The sequence below is a fragment of the Apteryx rowi genome, unplaced genomic scaffold, assembly GCF_003343035.1.
Source record: "Apteryx rowi isolate R43461 unplaced genomic scaffold, aptRow1 scaffold_274, whole genome shotgun sequence".
Classification (NCBI taxonomy): Eukaryota; Metazoa; Chordata; class Aves; order Apterygiformes; family Apterygidae; genus Apteryx; species Apteryx rowi.
In genome coordinates, this window is record NW_020449130.1 from 859,634 (window position 1) to 880,126 (window position 20,493).

At 37.5% G+C, this 20,493-nt stretch overlaps 1 protein-coding gene across 1 annotated transcript in view; it reads left to right on the forward strand.

The window, feature by feature from the left end:
• Positions 1–20,493, forward strand: part of PARD3 (par-3 family cell polarity regulator) — a 519,789-nt gene that overhangs the window by 235,654 nt on the left and 263,642 nt on the right. The window contains exon 5 of the mRNA XM_026068529.1: positions 5,718–5,896. Coding sequence (XP_025924314.1) covers positions 5,718–5,896 — 179 coding nt within the window. The remainder of the gene's footprint in view (positions 1–5,717; positions 5,897–20,493) is intronic.

Consider the following 20,493-nt stretch of genomic DNA (forward strand, 5'->3'; position numbering starts at 1 on the left):
TGTTCAAGTTCTAAAAAGCCAGGGAAGATGCTCCCCGAAAGACAGCACTGGGGCTGTCTTATAAGGGAAATAYGTTATTCTAGGTAATTTTTGAACAAGTTAAGACCAGAAAAATATTTACAGAAATGAACAGCAACAGTGAATTAACATAAGGCAGAGGTGAAGGTATGTATTTCTTAGCATCATGTGGCAGTGACAAGCATGGTCAATGCTATAATTTTCTCAGACACATGAAAGGAAAAGATAGTTTTGTAGGCAAAGGGGAGACAACTAGTAAAAACTGGGGAAAGAAAAATTCAGAAAAAATAACTTTTTGAAGATTTTGATTAAGTAAAGAGTATTCACTTTGGGAAATGTTCAAATTCCATTATTCAGTATTAGTTGCTTAGAAGCAGACTGGATTCTGTAGGGGAGAAAACTACTGCCCTGGTCCACGAAGAGAGTGAGTGGTTTATGAATACTTTTCCTTTGCTGTCATGTCCAAAAGTATGCTGTGAAGAGATTTGCGACTGGTAACGTGGGGCTAAGTAGTGCTACCTTTTCACATCTCTTCCAGCAGTCACCTGCATATCACATGCTTACATTGGCTTCTACAATAAATAATGTTTTCCAGGGAGTAGTTTTTTCCTCTAGGAATATTTTTAATATTTTTCTCTTCTCTAATTAGAGAGGCCTACATTTGATTTGCACTGTTTTATTATCTTGTAGAGAAGTGCTGGCTTATGGTGGTTGCTGTTAGGTTTTAATGCAGTTTGTAGATATGTTCACAATCAGTTGGTTTTTTTTTTTCTCCAACTGTTCTTCTTCTTTCTGAAGAGAAAAAGCTTTGAAAACCTGTGTTGTAGTTGAGTTTATAACAGCCTCTATGTTCTTTGGAAGTAAGTGTCATCTTGTCTCTAGAGGTTTGTAAAAATGAAAGATGATCCGATTTTGGGGGTTTGCGATGTCTAGAGCTCCCTGTGTCCAGCTGAGCAGAGTGAAGAGTTGAATCGAACGTCCTGAAATGTGAACCATAGCCCTAGGAGCTGTGCTGGTGTGTGAAACTTGAGGCTAATCTAAATATTTTTTAAAAGATGTTTCAGTTAAATACAGATAAAGCTTTAGCTTTTACTTCCAAATGCTTCAAACTGAAGGAAACAGCCCTGCTTTCCCGTGCCCCAGGATGCCCCCAAGGACCCTGATTTATCCTCTTTCTTGAACTCTAAACAAGCACATGAGTGGTATGAGGAACTGGATGGGCAACATAGGCAGTAAAAGTGTTGAATCTCTATCTCCCATCCTAGACCAGTTCCTTCATTGCCATTTCTGTATATCTTGTGCATACAGCACACATCTTTATAGCTTTGTATATGCAGGCTCACTTTGAGAAACTTTGTCCTAACCTGAGAAACTTTCTTGTTGAAATCTGCTCTTTCCCATGGAGGTTTTGGTTTTAGTGAATCATCATTTTCCTGGAGAAAAAGTTTTGAGTTGAAGAAAAAAAAGAAAAGTTAAAAAAAAAAAAAAAGTTCCATTCAGGTCTACTCATCAGTCATGGCCATAGCAGATTGTCTGTGTGAGGTGGCTAGAAGAGACCTAAAGATCGTTTTTCATTTCCCTGTCTTAAAATCACTGCAAACCAAACTGTGTGAGCCACCAGTGACACTGAGGAGCTGAAACATCAGTTGAAATCTTCACAGAGTAGAGCTGTCTTGGCTATGCTATGTATTTTTAATTCTTGTAGCCATGCCCCCTAAGCTGGCACCTGAGAAGAAATTGATATGGGGACATTATATATCTATATATCTAAGCTCGGCACTGAAAGACCGCCATCCTTTGCATTCAGTGGTCTCATACAGGACCAAGTATTCAGATTTATGGATGAAATTTGCCAGAACCTCAAATACTTTTGCTCGTGACCGTATTTTAAAATCAGGAAAGGTGATGACCCTTTTAAAATAAAAATGGAATTGCTGGCAGGAAGGAAAGGTACAACTGTGTGTTCTTAACATTTAAAGATGGTTATAAAATGCATGATGGCTGTTTTTATAATTTATAGTGAAACTGCTGTCCCTTTTAATAAAATGAGACTTCCAGTCAGTATTTCATGTTTATGATGTGGGCATTTTGTTAACCAGGTTGGTTTTTATCCTACGAATAACTATTTTTCAACTTAACTGGGGCTATACACATAACTTAATGGGATTCTCTGTTACACATAATTCTTTCTCAAATTTTGGTGCAGAACTTGTTGCTAAATGCATATGGGTCCTTGAATATGGCACAAGAACTGAGTTAGGGGTAACTTTCATGATTTTTAATTTAATTTTTCCTTAATTCTTAGACTTTTAAAACTTCCTGTAATTCATTATTAGATTTACCATTTCAAGTGCTTGTTTAAAAGGCACCTTAGCTGTGGAAGCAAATCAATATTTACAGTGCATTAGTGCCATAGAGAATTTGAAGCCTTGTGATTAGAGTTCATTGCTGTTTTATCCACTCTTCAAAGAAACCACAGACTTCAAACGGTATCAGCCATCATCCTGGAATCAGTGACATTGCATTGGTCCCTCGTGTACTTCATCTTGTGGTTTAATTATTAAGTTGCTTTCCTTTGATTTTCCTTTTAATATTTCAAAGTATATTCTCTTCAAATCTATGAATTTAAGTAAACCAGAAGATTGTAATGAACAATATATTGGTAGAGCAAACGTGTTCAATATTTTTTGGTTTTGTTGTTATAACGGATGGTGTCAAAACTGACTAGCAACAATCTCTTGAACTAGAACAGAAGAGAAGTATAAAGGAGATTATAACTGGTGATTAATATGGTGGGAATAAGATTGAATTCTTGGATTAATAGCTGGAGAGGTGTTGTCCATATCCAAACAGCATGCAGTAGAGCTAGCTCCATTTGTTTGTCCCATGCCAGCAATAAAAATTAAAATTAAATTTCTAATTTAGCTTGGTATTACATACATCCAACATGCCCAAGTGATTGTGTTTTGTAGTTCACTTTATCAGTGATGTTTGGTTAGCAATACCTATCCTTGTGTATGGAACCATCCTCACAGAGAGAAGCTAGAATTGATCAGGTTGTTTCTTCTCATTGGCAGAACAACATTTTTTAGGGGATTTGGAGAAGTGTCCAACAAATACCTGAAAATGCCTCAATAGCTAACTTAAGAAAATGAAACTGGCTGTATTAAAGGTGGCTCATCAGTCAGTGGGTTACATAGGGAGACTTTTCACATTAATGTTTTTTCTGGAGCATGTTAATATTTTGGAATCTGTTGTACAATTAACTTTCTGTATTGGAAGAACATGGTTCCAACTGTCACTTTTTAGTTACAAAGAAAAAGGCAATGAAGTGATAATTGCTATCTCTTCTCCAAAAGTGCTGACTTCAGTTCCATTTTCTTTCTTTATTTCTTTGTTGGCAATTCAGCTTCTCTTCCTGTAGAAGAGAAAAAGTTCACTGAAATGAACTTTTGTTATGTCAAGTAATTTGAAGAAAGAGTGTAAAAATAAAAGAACATTTTGTTATCACCATGCTTATATATAGATGTACAAGCATAAGGAGCAAGTGAACTCCTGCTTGGAAATGATAATTCTATGTTGTAGGGTGGGTAGCTAAGGCAAACAGGATAATACGCATAGGTTGCTGCTTGGAATAGATATAGATGGGTATTTTTCTTAAGTGGCACCACTCATACTACAGACCCACTTTCTTGACCAGGCTAATCTAATCAATGAGAGTGTATGTTTAGAGCTAAGCCGGCACAGATACTGTTGTTAATGGGTCACTTCATTATGCTTTGTGGTGCTGTTGCCTGTGACTACAGCTGTGTCATCTGTGTTATACAGGTCTCTTGGGATTTGATAGTGTACTTTTATTATGTTTACCATCTAGGGGCAAATGAGAGGCTTTACCTTCAGCTGCTTCATGAAACTTGAAGTAGTTGAAGACAAGGCAATCAAAGAAGAAAACCTCTGTTATGAGTTGTATAAGTAATATGCATACTGAGTAATCAAAATCTAAGTGGAATTAACTCAGACCAAACATGCCTTTCTGCATAATTAAAGTGATCTTTCCTAAAATATCTTTTAATTACTTCTAGTTCCATTTTATTAAATACAACATATATGCATATGTACAAAATAAAACATTTTCTTTGCTGAAAACTAACTGTAGTGAATATCTTTGTTATAAAAATGAAAAAAAAAAWTTTTCAAAGGAAAGAGAAATAGTACARTGATAGTGGGAAAAACATTTATTAATCCTCTATTATTGACCAGACTGGACTTTAGATAGAATGACTGTTTGGTGTTCTGTCATGTACTACTAGCATATATCTTAGCAGCAGAAATCCCAGTTGCTCCAAGAAAAAAAAACTTACACATTTTCTTTTTGTGTGTGGCATGACCTACTTTGAGTGTCTTTTTAATGCCATGCAAAATAGGATTCTATATTTTAATATTATTACGTGTAGCATTAACATAAAGATGTTGCAAAACTTGGACTATTCACTCATCAAACTCCTGTTGTTGTGTTTTCTAGTGTTTGAGACACATTCAGCTTCTTCAGCGACTGCTTCATCAAAGCATTAAAACTAGTTCTGGTTTTCATTCTCAGGTGTTGTCCAGTGTGCCTTTCCCAGTAACTCTGCTGCTTACCTGTCATAGCTTTCACCTTTTCTTTTTCAATTTTGCATTCAAGGTTCTGAATGCAGCAGTTAAAAGAAATAAAACTGATAAATCAGGTCACCTCAATTCTCGTGTTGAGTAGGACAGTGCTAAGAGGTCGCAAATGCAGTCAATGAAACTTCTGTTGGAGCAAGGGGACTATAGATGTCTGGATATTTGTTGCAGGATAATAAATGAAATTAGAAAAATTAAGTTATATTTCAAAAGAAACTAAGTTTAACTTGCCAGCAAAGTTGCCAGAATGGATTTGACCTCTTCACGTAGTTAAAAAAGATCTCTTTTCAATCAGTCTGCCTGCCTGCTGCATCATTTATTACTAATGAAATATTTTTATTCTGTCAGTCATGCCAGCTGGAAGGCTAAGGGAATCAGGGTAAATCAGCACAGATCTTGTTTCATCTGTCAGAAAGTTAAGGGAAGAATGGAGAAAACAGTCACTGCCAGAAGTTTTGAGAAAGGAATGGAGCGTACGTATTAAAAGGAGAGGAGGCTGCCTTTCACTATGAAGAAGTGGTTGATACGCAGGTGCCCACATCCGTATCATGGCAGCAGGGTGCTGGGGAAGGACTTAATCTTCAACAGCACAGTCTTAGTCTTAGTAAGGGGTCTTAGTCCACCCTTTATTTTGGCACCAGGCTGTTAAGTTTAGACCTTCATCTACTTGCTCTTTAAAATGGTCTGTAAATGACCGTAGACTGTTAGTTGTTCAGGCTTATGCTATTTTTTATTCTACACAAAATCTCATGGATATTAGCGGTATCGTATTTGTACTTTAAAAGTGAAAGAGCTTTGCTAGGTTCAAAGAGTTCTGTCTGGTCCTTGTTTTCCCCTCAGACACTCAAGCAGCAAGGCTGCGCTTCTGAGGAAACACGCTTTGGCCTTGAGGAGCTATGCTGAGGTCAATAACTAGCTACTCTGTAAAACCACATTTGGTCAAAACCACCCATCCAGAGCTTAAAACAATATTTTTCCTATGTGAAAAGTGTATTTAATCTAGTCAGTGTTTATTTACTGTCTGTTTTATTCTTCAGATATGCCTCTTCATGTACGACGTAGTAGTGACCCTGCACTGATCGGCCTCTCAACCTCTGTAAGTGATACAAATTTCTCTTCAGAAGAGCCATCACGAAAAAACCCTACAAGGTGGTCCACAACAGCAGGCTTTCTCAAGCAGAACACCCCTGGAGTACTCAGTAGTCATGAAAGAAAGGTATTCCCCTCCCCCCCCCCCTTTCTCTAATAAATGAGAAATGTGCCTTAATTTTCTGTTGTTGTTTTGTCCTTCCCTCACCTGCTCCTGGTTTAAACCTTTGTTTTTAGGCTTTGTCCAGCAAACTACATCATAAGGGGTATACTATTTCAGTCATACATGTATCCCCTTCTTAAGACTTTCCCAGTAATATCCACAGCAGGCGTTCTAGAAATTTGATTTTGCCATCAACTGTAGTTGCAGCTCTGATTGCTCATTACTCTGCAAAGCAGGACCTAAATACACACATTTTCTTTGAATGCAAATAGGCCGTGTCTATAATGATTTTTACTCATCTCCATAGAAATCCTACTGCCACTGAATAATCTGCATGTCTGCAGTTAGTCTGGTTCTCTCTTTCTGACTAGCATTGCTAGTTTTTTACTTTCTGAGCCACTAGCCAAGTAATACAAAACAAAAATTGCAAATGTTGTCTCTGCTTGAGAACACTATTAAAACTAAAACAGTGAAATGCAGAGTGTGTTTTTTGCTTCATTTTTTTCAGTAAGATTTCAGTATCTCTACATGAACTGTATTAGTTGCTAGAGAAGTCAGCAGAAATTTCTCAGTGCAATACTGAAAATTGAAAGAACTATATTTCCTTTTTGTACAGTCCACTTCATTGCCCAAAATTGTGATGGTAATTTAAAATCAAACTCAAAAGGAAAAGAACATATATTTTCTATTAGAAGTGAGTCATTTGTATGAAAAGTTGCACTGTTGATTACCATTCTGACTGCACAGCACAAAATCCTGTTGGAAAGTATACAGCTTGTTATAGATGTTTTATTTTTTCTTTGTTACTATTAATTCTATGTAGTATTAAAACACAAAGACCCTGCAGCCAGGACTACCACAGCCCAGATAATGAAGTCTTTACTTACTGCTAATAAACTCATCTGTCTTTGATGGGGTACTGGTTGTTTCAAAAATATTAATAAAAATAAAATAATCATAGGCCTTGAGGTCCACAATCCACAGAGGCACCAAAGAGGTTTCAGTTTAATGTGATATTTTTATGTGTTTGCTTGGTCAGGGTTCCAAGTAGGTAAGGGTATATGTTTTGTTATTTGTAGTGGTGTGTCACAGAAATACATGTTTTGAAAACTGTCTTTTATAGTATTCTGATCTGGAGAAGAAAACAGATAATCTAATCCATTTGAAGTGTTAACATTTTCAGATAACTTTTTTGAAATCATAATGGGACTGCACTTCATTACTCCAGAAGCATGGATATTGAGGGCCATGCGTAGCATAATCAGATTTCTTGGAGTGTCTGAAGTTAGCAGAAATTGAAGAGAATTGAACAGCAGCTAATCTTTCACACTAGTCTTCTTGCATCATTAGTTGTACTTTTGATTTTTGTGGAAATATTTGATGTCTATTGGACCAATATGGAAGGGAATTCATTTGATCGCATGTAGTGATTGGAAGCTAGGCACAAGAGAACTTTAAATGAAGAAGATGGGAGAGAACTAATATAGGTTAGTACAACAGATACTGATAATTTCTTTTACGATTTTTTTACACACTGTATACATTAATCTCCTGAATGGAGCAGATCACTGAATGCACTACTTTTAATAGATAAGATGCTTTAAACAACTGGAAGTAAATAGTAATTGCTTGTGTAAAATATGTTATGAATTAATCTGCTGAGTTCAGTTGTGCTAAATCACTTTTGTGTTTTCAGCTTATTGATTTCTTCATGCCAGTCAAAATTTTGTAGTGAATCTCATTCCTGTTAAGAATTGATATTAATAACTCTCATTTTCTTTTCCAGTATTAGCTACAATTTCATTTGTATTATTATTTCAAAAGGTGCATTCTTGTAGTCTTTATCACCAGACACTTACTGAAGTACTGACACTAAATTTTTACAAATATATTTGGCTTTTTGAACAGTAACAACTTGTCGCTTTTTTTTATATTAGGTTGTTTTCTTCAGCTACTCAGATAACAAAAAGAGATGGCTGTGCTTTGTTCCAGACTGTTTCGTTGATTATAGATGACAGAGACGTTTCAAGCAAAGCAAAGAGAACATTCTTAATTTTCTGCTTTGTGCATTGGGCTTGAGCACCCATCTATCTTTTGTGGGCGGTTGGCACTACGTAATGTTTTCACTGCAGTTCTCCCTCTTGACAGCACAAGAACATATGTTCTTGGGCTGAGATTTGCGGCACAGTTGTAGATTTGCAACTTTACCCGAGCAATATCTGTGCGTGTCTTGCAGAAACAAGATAGGGGATTCTGGGAGAGTTGCCAAAAGCTTCATCCACCTACTGACTCTAAGAAGTGACATTACTTTCAGCCCTTCACCTCTAAAGAGAAATAATTGACAGGTAGAAACCCTGTCCAATTTTGGAAGGAATTGTCAGAGGGAAACTGTATGGATCTGGCATAAGGGATTTATTTCTCAGGAGCAAGTGAGAGAAGACCCCTTGTTGGTGCTTATTTCATTTGGGGTAAGAAGAATTTGGAATGGCAGGAAAACAGGCAGATGCCCAAGATGAGATGAAAAGAAGTGGGTGGGAATGCTGCCATGCACTGAAGGCTGTGAAGAGCTAGGACATATGCCAGTAGTTCTGGGCAATAAAAAGGGAAAAGGGCACTGGGGAAGAAGCAAAAGGTAGGATGCTTGATGGATTCTCTTGAAGAAATTGTCATGCTACCCTAGTTATTGGGGTAGCTGAAACAGGAAATCAGGCTCCTCTGTGTCCTTAGGAAAAAAAGAACGAACAGAGAGTGATAGTTTGGTTAGGAGGAGGTCCTGCTTAGGTCTGTTTGTGTGTTGAACTTAAGACATGTATTTATTATGATAAATGGGATGTTTTGGGATGAAACCCTTGCACTGATCTAGAAGTGTTCTCTCAGCTCTGTTTTTTTTTGTGTCACACCATTGTAAAGATGCATCATATTTATTGTTATACTATTGCAATACGCTTTATGTTTCCTTAGGAATGGAAGATCTTGATTAATTTCAATTCTTTATCTTCATCTGTACTTAAGTCTTGTAAGAGCAACTTGAAACCGTATGTGCTGTGTCCCCAGCTACTTATTTATTTGAAGAACTATTATTACTCATTATTTAAAAATTATTGTGATGTTGGTAACTGTACTCAGCTGGGTAATTCCTGATCTCTTCCTTCTATATCCTTCTCATGGGTGGTCTCAACCAAACGATTAGGTCTCCTCATATATGCAAGTATTCACAAAATTGGTTCATGATTATCAACAGCTTTCTTAGGTAAATTCACTTCTTGGGATTCTTTTTAAAATGAATATTAAAATCACTTTCAAATACTGCTCTGTGTGTGAGAGACATATTACCTGGTAATTCAAGGCTTAATCCTTTCTCTTACTTCCTTGAGTCATTCTAATGAAACAAGAAGAAGTCTCTTAGTAAAAATAACTTCTCAAAGGCCTGTGGTAATACCTGATTTGCAAGCTGTAATTTTGTTTAAACTGTGTTGAACTGTACTGTTGAACAGATTGTGTGGAGCTGAAGCATATCCTAGGTGTTTTTTGCACTGCAGTAAAATGTTTTTTGATATTCTTGTTTTTCAAATAATTGTTAATTTGAATCACGTTCTTAATAATTCAGTACCAAAGCCAAATTGGCTTAACTAGCCAGCCTTAAAATGTGAGTTGCATTAATGAAAATCAGGTTTCCTTTCCCTTAGATGTTTGTGTTACTGTGCTAAAAAAACATAAATACAGGAACCATATATTTTGCCTCTTATAACGACTGCAAATTAGTTATCCTTTATCTTTTTAATGTGTTTTTTTAATTTGCATCCCCATTTGTGGCAAAGAATTGAATGTCATTACAAATTAGTTATCTGCTTTGATCCTGCTTCTCTGAAATATGCACAGCTTATCTAGTTAACCTGCCTTGCTTAATGCAGGCTTATACCATGGCAAACTAGCTGATGAAAAATTTCCCACTGCGACTTTGTGAATTTGATTTGTGTATTGCTGCCTCAAAGATAACGGCACTGATACAGCGTAAGGAAGTGAAAATGTATGCTGAGAAGGAGAGCTTGCGAGAGAGCAATGAGAAAGAAGAATGGTTGTGCACGGGCTCCTGTGCCTCTCTTGCTCTTGGATTCACCCACCTGGAGCAGAGCAAATGGCACGCAACAGGCTCTGCAGGGCCGATCAGCAACAGCAAACATGCAGCTGAGGGTACCTGGCACATCTTTTTTATGCTTTTGTTCTTTTTGCCTTTGCCATTTACTCAGCAGTCAGGTTTTGTTTTGTCTTGTTTTGAAATGGGCTTACCCGTGTATGTAGTGTGAGCATGAGAATAGCCACGTCTTGTATAAAGAAATTTTTTAGGATGTGCTTTCTTCCTGCTTGGAAACTTTATCTTTGTAGGCTATCTAAACTGCGGAGGCAGAATTTGGAAACCATATGGGAGATTCTTTGACCTAAGTTTCATCAGTGTTAAATCCCTTCCCTATAAACCACTGTGAGATGCCACGGTCTCCTCTTGCAGTTATCTTTACTATTCCTATTGGGTTGAGACTGGCCAGTACAACTTTTCAGATTGTTGGATTGCAGTTTTTTTAAATTTATGTATGTGAAAGATAGAAAAAGACAGAATGGTTTCTAACTCTCTTTGTTATCAGAATATAAAAGTTTATTTTTGTAATGATATATGTCCAGATAGGAGAAAAGCGTGTATGCGTTATATGAGAAACTTTAACGAAAATGGTATGTCACTGTGAAAAACAGATTTAAAATGTGACATAATTTCATTTGGCTTTCAGTCTTTTTTTAACATGGCTTAGTCATGTCTGCTCTGTCTCTGTCAGCTAAGACACAGTGTTTCAATAGCTTTTAATTATAATTTGCAGGGTTTAAGAGCCCTATAATGGAATGTGTGTGTTCCATTTTATAGCTAGGGATTCTAACTCGCACAGTGTAAATAGATTAGACTGAGTAGGGAAAACTGTGGACTAAAAGATTGGGCATCATTCTGGGAGCTAGAGACCTAAGTGCTGCTGCTGATTCTTGGGAGCCTCTGTCTTTGTTCATACTAATCCAAGAGGGAGATAGCATTTACCAGATTAGCAGTGTTGGTAAAGTGGGGAGATACAACAGAATCAACTAAGGAGAGATACAGAGAAAATGCAAAGCACCTTGCATCTCCTTTGTGATATGTTTAAACCACTGTGCAATGAAAACAACTTTCTGCTTTCAGAATAAAAAATACAATGTTTTAAGCAGAACTTCTGAAGGATTCAATAGCCATGAGATTTCTTCATCCAGGTATATCTGGGCAGTGCTTTTCTTTTTTTGGTGAGACATTAATGAGTTTTGTCATTTCAGATGTGATTTCACATAATGAGAGAAGGAAGAGTGAAAGAGAGTTATTTACAAATGTTGAAATAGAGTGTTTTAATGCAGAAAATGTTGCTATAGGAGAGAGATGGACAGAAATTAAAAAACAAACTATGTGCATTAGTTTTTTTTTCTTTGTGATAGAAAGAAACTCTTTGCTGTCAGCTTGTCATGTGGTGATGAAACAGTTTAGAGCAAATGTACCCAAACAGAGCACAAGATAAAATAAAAATAGTGTGTCTTATATTTCTCCTGGGTCACGTATAAAATTCATGACTTTTGTATAATCACAGAATAGTTGGGGTTGGAGGGCACATCTGGAGATCACCTGGTCCAACCCCACTGCTCAAGCAGGGTCACCTAGCGCAGCTTGCCCAGAACCGTGTCCAGGTGGCTTCTGAACATCTCCAAGGATGGAGCCTCCACAACCTCTCTGGGCAGCCTGCTCCAGTGTTCGATCACCCTCACAGTAGAAAAGTTTTTTTTCTTGTGTTTAAACGGAATTTTTTTGTGTTTCAGTATGTGCTCATTGCCTCTTGTCCTTTCACTGGATACCACCGAGAAGAATCTGACTTGCCTTACAGAGCAGCTAGTGGTGTTTCAGTGCGATAAAAATTAAAGTCTCTATGGGAGAACTCAATGTTCCTGACTTTCAAAATAATAAAACAAATGCAGTATTTCTCAGCATCATCTTTTTTTTTTTTTTTTTCCCCCTGTCTTGTTGAAATGAGAGCCTGAAATGCCTTTTTTTGGAATTGCTGCAGCAAGTTGGGAATGCGAGGCATAAAATGAAAAATCCTTGCCTGGTGTGCAGAGGGATAACGAACAAGTGTATCACTTGCTGCTGTGCTATTCCGTTTGCTGAGTACTGCATACATAGGCAGGAGTCAACTGTTTGGATCCAGAAGCCAGTCATGACCAGACGTGTCAGGAAGCAGGGAAAAATGCAGCAAGCCACCATTCCCTCAAGAGGTGGTTTAGGTTACGATTTGCTCCCTCTCGTTCATTTTTTTCCCTTTCCTCACTCTGAGACATCCGTTTGTGGAAGCCGATCTATCAAATTTCCCCTCTGTCCCCAAGAAGAGTCAGGAGATTAGTGGGTGGATATTGAAGAAATAAAATGAAGAACCTGTATATAAGATACTAGAGAGGCCTTAGAGCTGGTGGGTTTTTTGTTTTTGCATTTCCACTGTGAGGCTGGGCAAGTCTGATCTCTCTTAATCTTTGTTCTTCATCAGTAAAATAGGAATAATATGTCTCTTTCTCTCAGTGTTGTGCTATCCCATCTCTCTTGCTGTATGATGACAGATGCGGCTGCCAGGCAGACAGCGTCTCCGGCGGGCGAGCGCAGGCGAGGGGATGGCAGTGCTGTGCCGCGAGGGGGCCCAGGAGCCGGTCACGTGCTGGGGACGAAGGCACGGTGGGAACTGCCCTGGATGTTCCTCTTTTCGCCACAGTAAATGCGGTGTGCAGCATCTGTCTCTGAAAGAAGGTGAAAGCTGTACTGACAGCGCAAAGCTCTCGAGTTCGTGCTATAAGTAAATTTATATTGTAATGAACAGCCAAGGTTTCCTCTGCCATTCATCTAAACAAACACACCCTCTGCAAATTCCAGTTTTTAAATGTTTATGTCTGTTTCTTTTAATTATTTATGTTTTAGTCCTCAATCAAAATATGAGGTTTTCAGGTGTAGAACTGGAACCTTTTCATTTGGTGACATTGGGGTATTTTCTTGGTTGGTCAGTTGCTTCCCTCCCCCCCCCCCCCCAATTTTTTCTAAAATACTATTCACCCTGGATTTGAGGAGGAAGAAACTCTGCACCTGAAAAAGTAGCTTGATAAAAGATTCGATAAATAAATAAAAAGAAGTTGGATGTTGAGGTTTAGTTATCTTTTTCAAGTTTAGAAAGATATGTACTTTTTCTTTGGCAATAGTGGGCACTGGATTTTGGCTTGTTCTCATCTATTTAGTTGCAACCCACAACAGTTGACTTACACTGCATTTGCATTATAAACTTCAGTTCAAGAGTTTCTGCAGATGCTTTTTCTTCATATTATCATGGTTGTTTATTGGTGCAAAGCAGGTTTGGATTTTGGCTGAATGTGTTGCTGGCAAGAAAGAGATGTCAGTGTGTTTGAAATACTCGTCGCATGACAGAACAAGGGAAGACAACCCAGAAAGGTAGTCTCCGAATAAAATTTGGAGTCATGCAGGGAACTAGTCTAGTCACCTTCTAGGCTTATTTCTGTTATGGCTGAATTTGAGGCTGAAACAGATGTCACTTAACCTTTGTTTTTCAACCGGATAAAAAGGGGATGGCTGTTTTTTGCTATCACCCACACAGGTTTACTCTCTTTTCATAAACCAGCTCTTCAGTTCATATATATGTGTGCCAACTTAGGAGCATGGCCCATTGAGCACATGAAGTAAAAGTCATCTGGTCAAAAGCTAATGAATGATGAGAAGCTGTTTAGTTTACAAGAAAAGACTTGTAAATTAATAGAGAAGGAAGCCAAATGAAGGGAACCCCGGTGAGACGGTGCGGAGCCTAAGGTGACAGGGCTGCTGTCAGCTCAGGTGAGCGAGAACCACGCTGTTACGAGTGGGATGTCTAAATAAGTATATGGGCCTTTTCCAGCAGGCCTCAGGAAAGATTGCTGCCCAAGGTCTGGAATGAATTTCCAAGCCAGCTGAGGGTGGCTGGATGACCTCGGAACTGAGGACTTTTCTGGGAGCCTTGCTGAGCGCCCTGTTTATCGTATTAAATATGGAATACAGCCGTGTCTGTGGCATGGGCTGGCGATGTGAACGGCCTGCTGCTTCGCTGCAGGCGGAGGGCTACGGCCGCTTCCACGCGGGGCTTGCCGTGCGTTTGGGGCACTGCCATCATGTATCTGCACCTGTCCTTAAATCATTGCTCTCCTAGATATTTGTCCAAGTAATGAGAAAGAGGAAACCATGTTTTGCTAGGCTGAGACAACAGAATGGTTGCCTCTTCCTCCCTGCCCCCTTTTTTTCTTTTCAGGGCTACAGATGCAATTTTTTCATTATACAAATAGCCAGTTGCACCAGTATGKCCACCTGAAAGCACTTACCTAGTACTTAAAAGTATGGTACCTGTGGTCTGTAAGATATTCTTCATTTCAAGATCTAAAGATCAGGTTCTTGTGAAGTTTCCTGTACCTATTTGGTTGCTGTTTCCCTTATCCCCCCAAATATATTTAGTATTAATATTCCATTTTTTAAATCCTATCTTCAGAGCATACTTTTGAAATTATTTCATTAGCAAATTTTTCCCGCTCCTGCAATTAAATTTCTTTTTGTTTGATTTCTTGGGAGAGAAGGAATGTTGACACTGAAAGCAGACAAACAAAACTTTACATATACTATATTTCATCTAAATCCAATAGACTTTAAGTGTTGTATGAATTTGGGTACAAAATCAAATATCTGATGAAAATGGCAGGATTGTGCATAATTACATTGCCTATAAACAGATAACTATATAGGATTCATATATAGCTGGATATAAACAAAAAATCTTTAGAGGCCTTTAAAGTAGCACAGCAAAAAGAGGTGGGAATTGGCTCACTTCAGAAAATTTAAAAATAGAAGATCTAATTGTACAAATCTTTTTACATAATCCCATTAGTATTGTCACATGAGAGAAGACTCTGCAACTTAGCTCCAAGTATTTTTAATTTGTTAATTTGGTCATTATTTTACTAGCTTTAAAAGAAGTCACAGAGACCTATGTGGATTTAAAAAATGAAAACAAACTTCCTCAGGGATAGTCTATAATTGTGAAGTGAATATTTCACTTTTGTGAAAAAGAGTAGTGAGAAAGGAAAACTGCTTTCTAAGTGTAATGGGTACAAGAATCAAAACTGTAGCTTCATGACATTGATTCATTTATTTTTCATTAAAATGAAGCTATGGAAAACCATGCTTTTTTATGTCATCTTAAGAAGCTTACAGAAATAAAATCCAACTTCTGAAATATGATTACAGAATATCAGCCACCAGGGGTTGTTTCACATTCTTTCTTGAGGTTTGGTTGTGAGATTAATAAGTAGAGAGAGAACTGGGGAAGAATTTTTTTTTTTTCTGTCCCTCAGTCTGAGAAATAACAATATGCACTGTGCCTGGTAATTTTTGATTTTGCATGTGTACATGCAAAGGTTATGACATTTTTGATTTTCCTTTGTAAACAAGCGAGATCAGTGGAATGATTTGGGTTGGCAGTCTCACAGTTTTTACTTTAGTCTTAATTTAGCCCATATTCTTTGACACTAAATATCTTCATATAACACCAGCTGCACAGAAGAACATCCGTTCATCACAGCCCCTAGTAATTGCTTTTTTTCTTTAAGTCAGGCCTTGCTTGACAATCAAAAAATAGCACGGAATATATGAATTGGAATTGCAAAACTTTGGAAATTTTGGAACGTAAGGTGATAGAAGTTAAATATAACATTGACTTTTAAATTGTCTTTTCCCTCATTGGGATCTAATGAGCTAGTCTTGATGCATAAGGAATTAATTCCATTCATGGAACCGTAGAGGCAGGCTAAGGACTAGCAATGAAAATGACTTGGGAGTGGTTATTCTTCTCTTTTGCTTTCATCGTAGATAGGGAATGCAAAATCACCGTGTTCCTGGATAAAATATTAGATATGCATATTCTGCATCCTAAGACAGTTGTTATGGGTAGCTGGAAATGAACCATGTTCAAGGTTAGAGCTGAGAGGAGGCACAAAGCTAAGGTAATTCTTTAACACAGGAATCCTCTTCCACTTTACTCCTTAGAGAATGACCTAAAATCAGCGGTTCTTGACACTGTGTGACCGGAACTGATTCTTTGTTATATGCACCTGATGGCTATGCCATATCTGGATTATTTTAGCTTCTGAAGTCATGCTCTTCAATACACCTTAAAAAAAGCAAGCTTAGAAACTAAACTGTAGAATGGTAAAATAAACTGAGTCTTCCGAGAGCAAAAGGAAGATCACCCAAGTAGTAGTGTACTCATAAGATATACAGATGTTTATACAGAGTCACTCAGTGTGTGGCACAACTGCTTTCTAGGTAATCTGTTAAAATTTAGCACAATCAATTTATGAAAAGCTGCTGATGAATAGAGAGATCAGTTCCAATTTTGACCTCAATGTAAGAGGGTTTTTTTTAGTGATTTTCTGTACGTTCAAAACATCTATTGAGTTAATTAATGTTCTATGTAGAATATATTTTCCCTGTAAATAGACATTTGCACAGCCTTCTTTTTTTGAGAAATGGGAATCCAGTCATTCTTATCCCTCATTTATTTGTTTAAAGTCCAGTAGAAATACAAGGAACCTGTTTACTAGGCCTTCAGACAACATGAAAAACTGGTACATGTATATGTTATTGCATTTACATATTCATGTTTGCATCAGGCAGAGATGTATTTACATTAGTTATATGGATGTTTTGTTAACACCTTCCAGAATCCTGTCCGAGTGTGACATATAACTGTCCAGAAGATAACATGTTCTGTTTTACATAGTGGAGCATAAAAAGAAATAAGAGCAACTTTTATTCAGCCAGTAGATATATTTATAGAAACTTATTTGCCTAAAATCTGTCAAATAAAATGGATAATTTTAAAAGATTAAAGATTGTCTCATCTGTCATCAACATGAACAATTCTTGCCTCAGTCTCAGGCCATCACAATTGCGGTGGTTCTGTGACCTTCGTTAGGCCAAACTGGGGATGTTTCTGACCTGTAGTAACTACTGGTCACTACATTATCTTATTCTAATCTGACACCCCATTCAAGGATAGAATGTGTTGGTATCAATTATTCTAAAACTAAACGTAACACACATTTTAAAAAGTCTAATTTGCATACAGGGGAGAAGACTGGGAATGTGAAATCTTCATTCTAGTCTTTAGCAAATGTTAGACTTTCTGTGAGCTTGAACAAATCAGTGACTATCTCTGGGGCTCACCTCAGCTTTTCCATTCTCACAAGGTCACCAGGAAGTTTTTTTTGGAGGGGGAATACTCTTTAAATTGTTGTTATTGCTGTGCTTAATATATTAAAACTTGCTTTATATTGTATCCTCAACCACATGACATGTCTTCCAGTTTCCTGTTTTCTCCTTCCCCTGTGCCATGTGATTAATGGGCAGTTCTGCTTCTGTTTCCCTTGAATTCATGTTACGCACGCTGTGTAGCATGCACTGTCTGTGTGAATTCTGTATTTTTGCCAGACCCATTTTATAGTCCTTTTACACCAATGTAAAGAACGGGCATACATACATTTCCTTTTTATCGAATGTCTGTTTATAAATGGCATTCTTATTGTTCTGGATAAACATTTACATTTAAAAAAACCCTTCTTTTATTGTATTTAGAAAAATATATATTTTTCTGCATTTTATTTTTTTTTCCAAATAAAGAAATGAAGATTAAATTAAGAGCTTCCTGATAATGCCACTGTAAGTATTTTCTGCATAGCCAAGCTAGAAGGATTAAAAACAAACTCAAAATGTTTTCTGAAACCTTACAGTATACAAAAAACAAAGATGGCATAGCAAAAAAACTGAATGCCCCCAAAGGTGTCTCTCAGTAAAGATCCTTGAAGGGAGGTAGATAATCTGCTATAGAAATAATTAAAGTGAAAGCTTGACTTAGATTTTGGGTTCACCTTCCAGAAAATTGTATCAAAGAGGTCTTCAATCTGCTTCACTCTTTTTATATTGCTATGCAGTAGCAAGAGAAAATACTGAAAGCTCTTGATGCTTTACATTGGACATATAGAAAGTAAAAAAAAGGAAAAGAAAACCCAACCTCTTAACTATTTCGGAAGTGGCCTAACAGCAAATGAACTAATAGACTTGGCACTGTCACCTTACAGTGTGGAGGGTGTTGTGGCTGGGAGAGGGATGCTGGTGAGTCTTCGATATTACAACTGCAGGATAAAATTACTACAGAGTTTATGCTCTGATAGCTAGTATTAAAGTGTGTGGATCATGCGAATGCATCATTTCATCTCTAAGCAGCAGAGTCTTTGATGAGAGGCTTGTTATATACTGCATATCATCTAAAATTGAAGTACAGAGAAATTGCTTCACTTTTTCTATCCCCTTTCACCCAACCCTCCAGCAAATCCCTTCAGGGAAACCACACGGTACTAAATCTTGAGGTGTTAGATTATGTATCTCATTAAAAATCCTGCAAAATGCTAGGATTAAGAGTAGCAGTAATACTGTGATTTGACAGATTTAGTGTTTTATTGATCGATTCCTATTACAAATATTATAAACCTGACATAGCCTGCAGTCCCCAAAGATGCCTGGGGGAAAAAAAGCTCTTTTTTTTTTTTTTTTTTTTTAAAGATTGGAGCATTTAATTGTAACTGATGATCCGTGTCAGCAGCAGTCCCGGGAGGGCTGACAGCTGCAGCTCTGGAAAAGGCGAGAATGCTCTGTATGACCCTGATGGCTTCTTTGAGGTATTGAAGTTTAAAGCAACACACAACTTTTCCAGTCAGATGGATGCTCGGAGCAGGTGTGCTAGTGCTTTGTTTTGGGTTTCTAAATAAATCATGCTGAATAGAAGAAAAGCTTTCTGGGTTGTTCATCTGCATATTTTACCTTTTATAGCAAACTGCATAGCAGTTGGTTCAGTAAATCCCAGTGCAGGATTTGCACCTAGCTGCAGCTATGTGTTTTCCCTCTCCGCCTCTGTACTTTGTTAGCACTTCTATCTTTGAACTGAATCTGGCAGGAGCAATAATGGACATAAGTGTGTAGACGGGATGCCAAGTGGCCCCTCGCATCTGAAGTTTTTGTTGTGCAACTGTCCGAGAGAGGGACTGCGTGCATCAGGATTAAAAGTGCTGGTCTCCCTATGCTTCTGGTCCAGCTTAATGCTTGCGCGAGTGCTGTCACCAATGAAGTACAGAGAGCGCTTTTTGACAAAAAGCAATAACAAAGAAACGGGTGTAGGACTGGTCTACAGCAGGTTGTTTTTCTGAAATTTCACTCTTTGGCTAGCACCACTGTAATTCTACGTGTGATTCCAACACTGGCAAAGTATTTTATTGCGTTCGTTAGTGCTGTTTTGAGCGGCCTTGGATAGCAGCATTATAAAACACAACAAGTCACAAGAACCTTATCTGGGTAACGTTCCAGCTCTTATTTCTGCTGGTAGATCTAAACGGACAGAAAAACTGCTGAGTGACTTGGAATGCCATCTGGAGAAAAGGAGCTGCTTTACGTCTTAGCAGGAGAAGGCAGTCTTCTACGGCAGTGGAGGACAGCAAAGATATTTAGGTAAAGGGAATGAACGTATTCTTCTAGTCATTACAGATATTTTTCTAGGAGTAAACTCCTTGCAAAATTTTTGACATTAGTATAGCTGCACTGAATAGAAGTATAATTTGACTCTGCTTAGGTGATTTGACATATGTTACGTGCCGAAGCACTTAAGATTTTTTAAAGCAAGAAATTCCAATATAAAGTGTAAGCAATAATACTGCCTTGCATAACTCAGATCACAGACCTAGTGTTTGGATGACTGAAGAACACATCCATTGATGAACTTTTTTCTTTTTTTTTCCTTCTCTTTTGCTCTTGCAAAAAACCTCTTTTGTATGTGGCTAATGGGCACTGTGTGGAGAGAGATTTTTGTTTAGCATAGATAAAATTGCCTTTTTTAAAAGTTTGTATTGAAAATTGTACACATGAATCCATAAAAAATGGAATTATCTTTGAAGTGTAGAAATACAGAAAACATCACATTACATATGAGGAAGAAATTTCTATTCATTCAGACTAGGTGAGCGTCTGTCAGATAAAAATTTATTGTCAGATGACAATAACTCATGAACCAACTGTGTGGGGGGCTTTTTTGTACATCAGAACATGTCTCTCTCTTTCTTTGTCTGGACTGATTTTGTTATTATGCCTTTCTATCATTTCAAACAACTTAAATTGTTGTTTTGGCTTATAGCAATTGCATTACCTCTGTCACCAAAAGAGAAAACTTGAGAAGAGAAGCAACAGGAAAAAATTAATTCCTACACACTGTTTTGGCTCTGCTAAGGAACAGTTGTGCAAAGTAGTGACTGACTTCCCCTATCCCTTTTCTAAACAAGAGGCTGAGAAGGTTTCTTTCTAGTTTGCTGTGTGGTTAACCACATTGAAAACTGGATTTTTT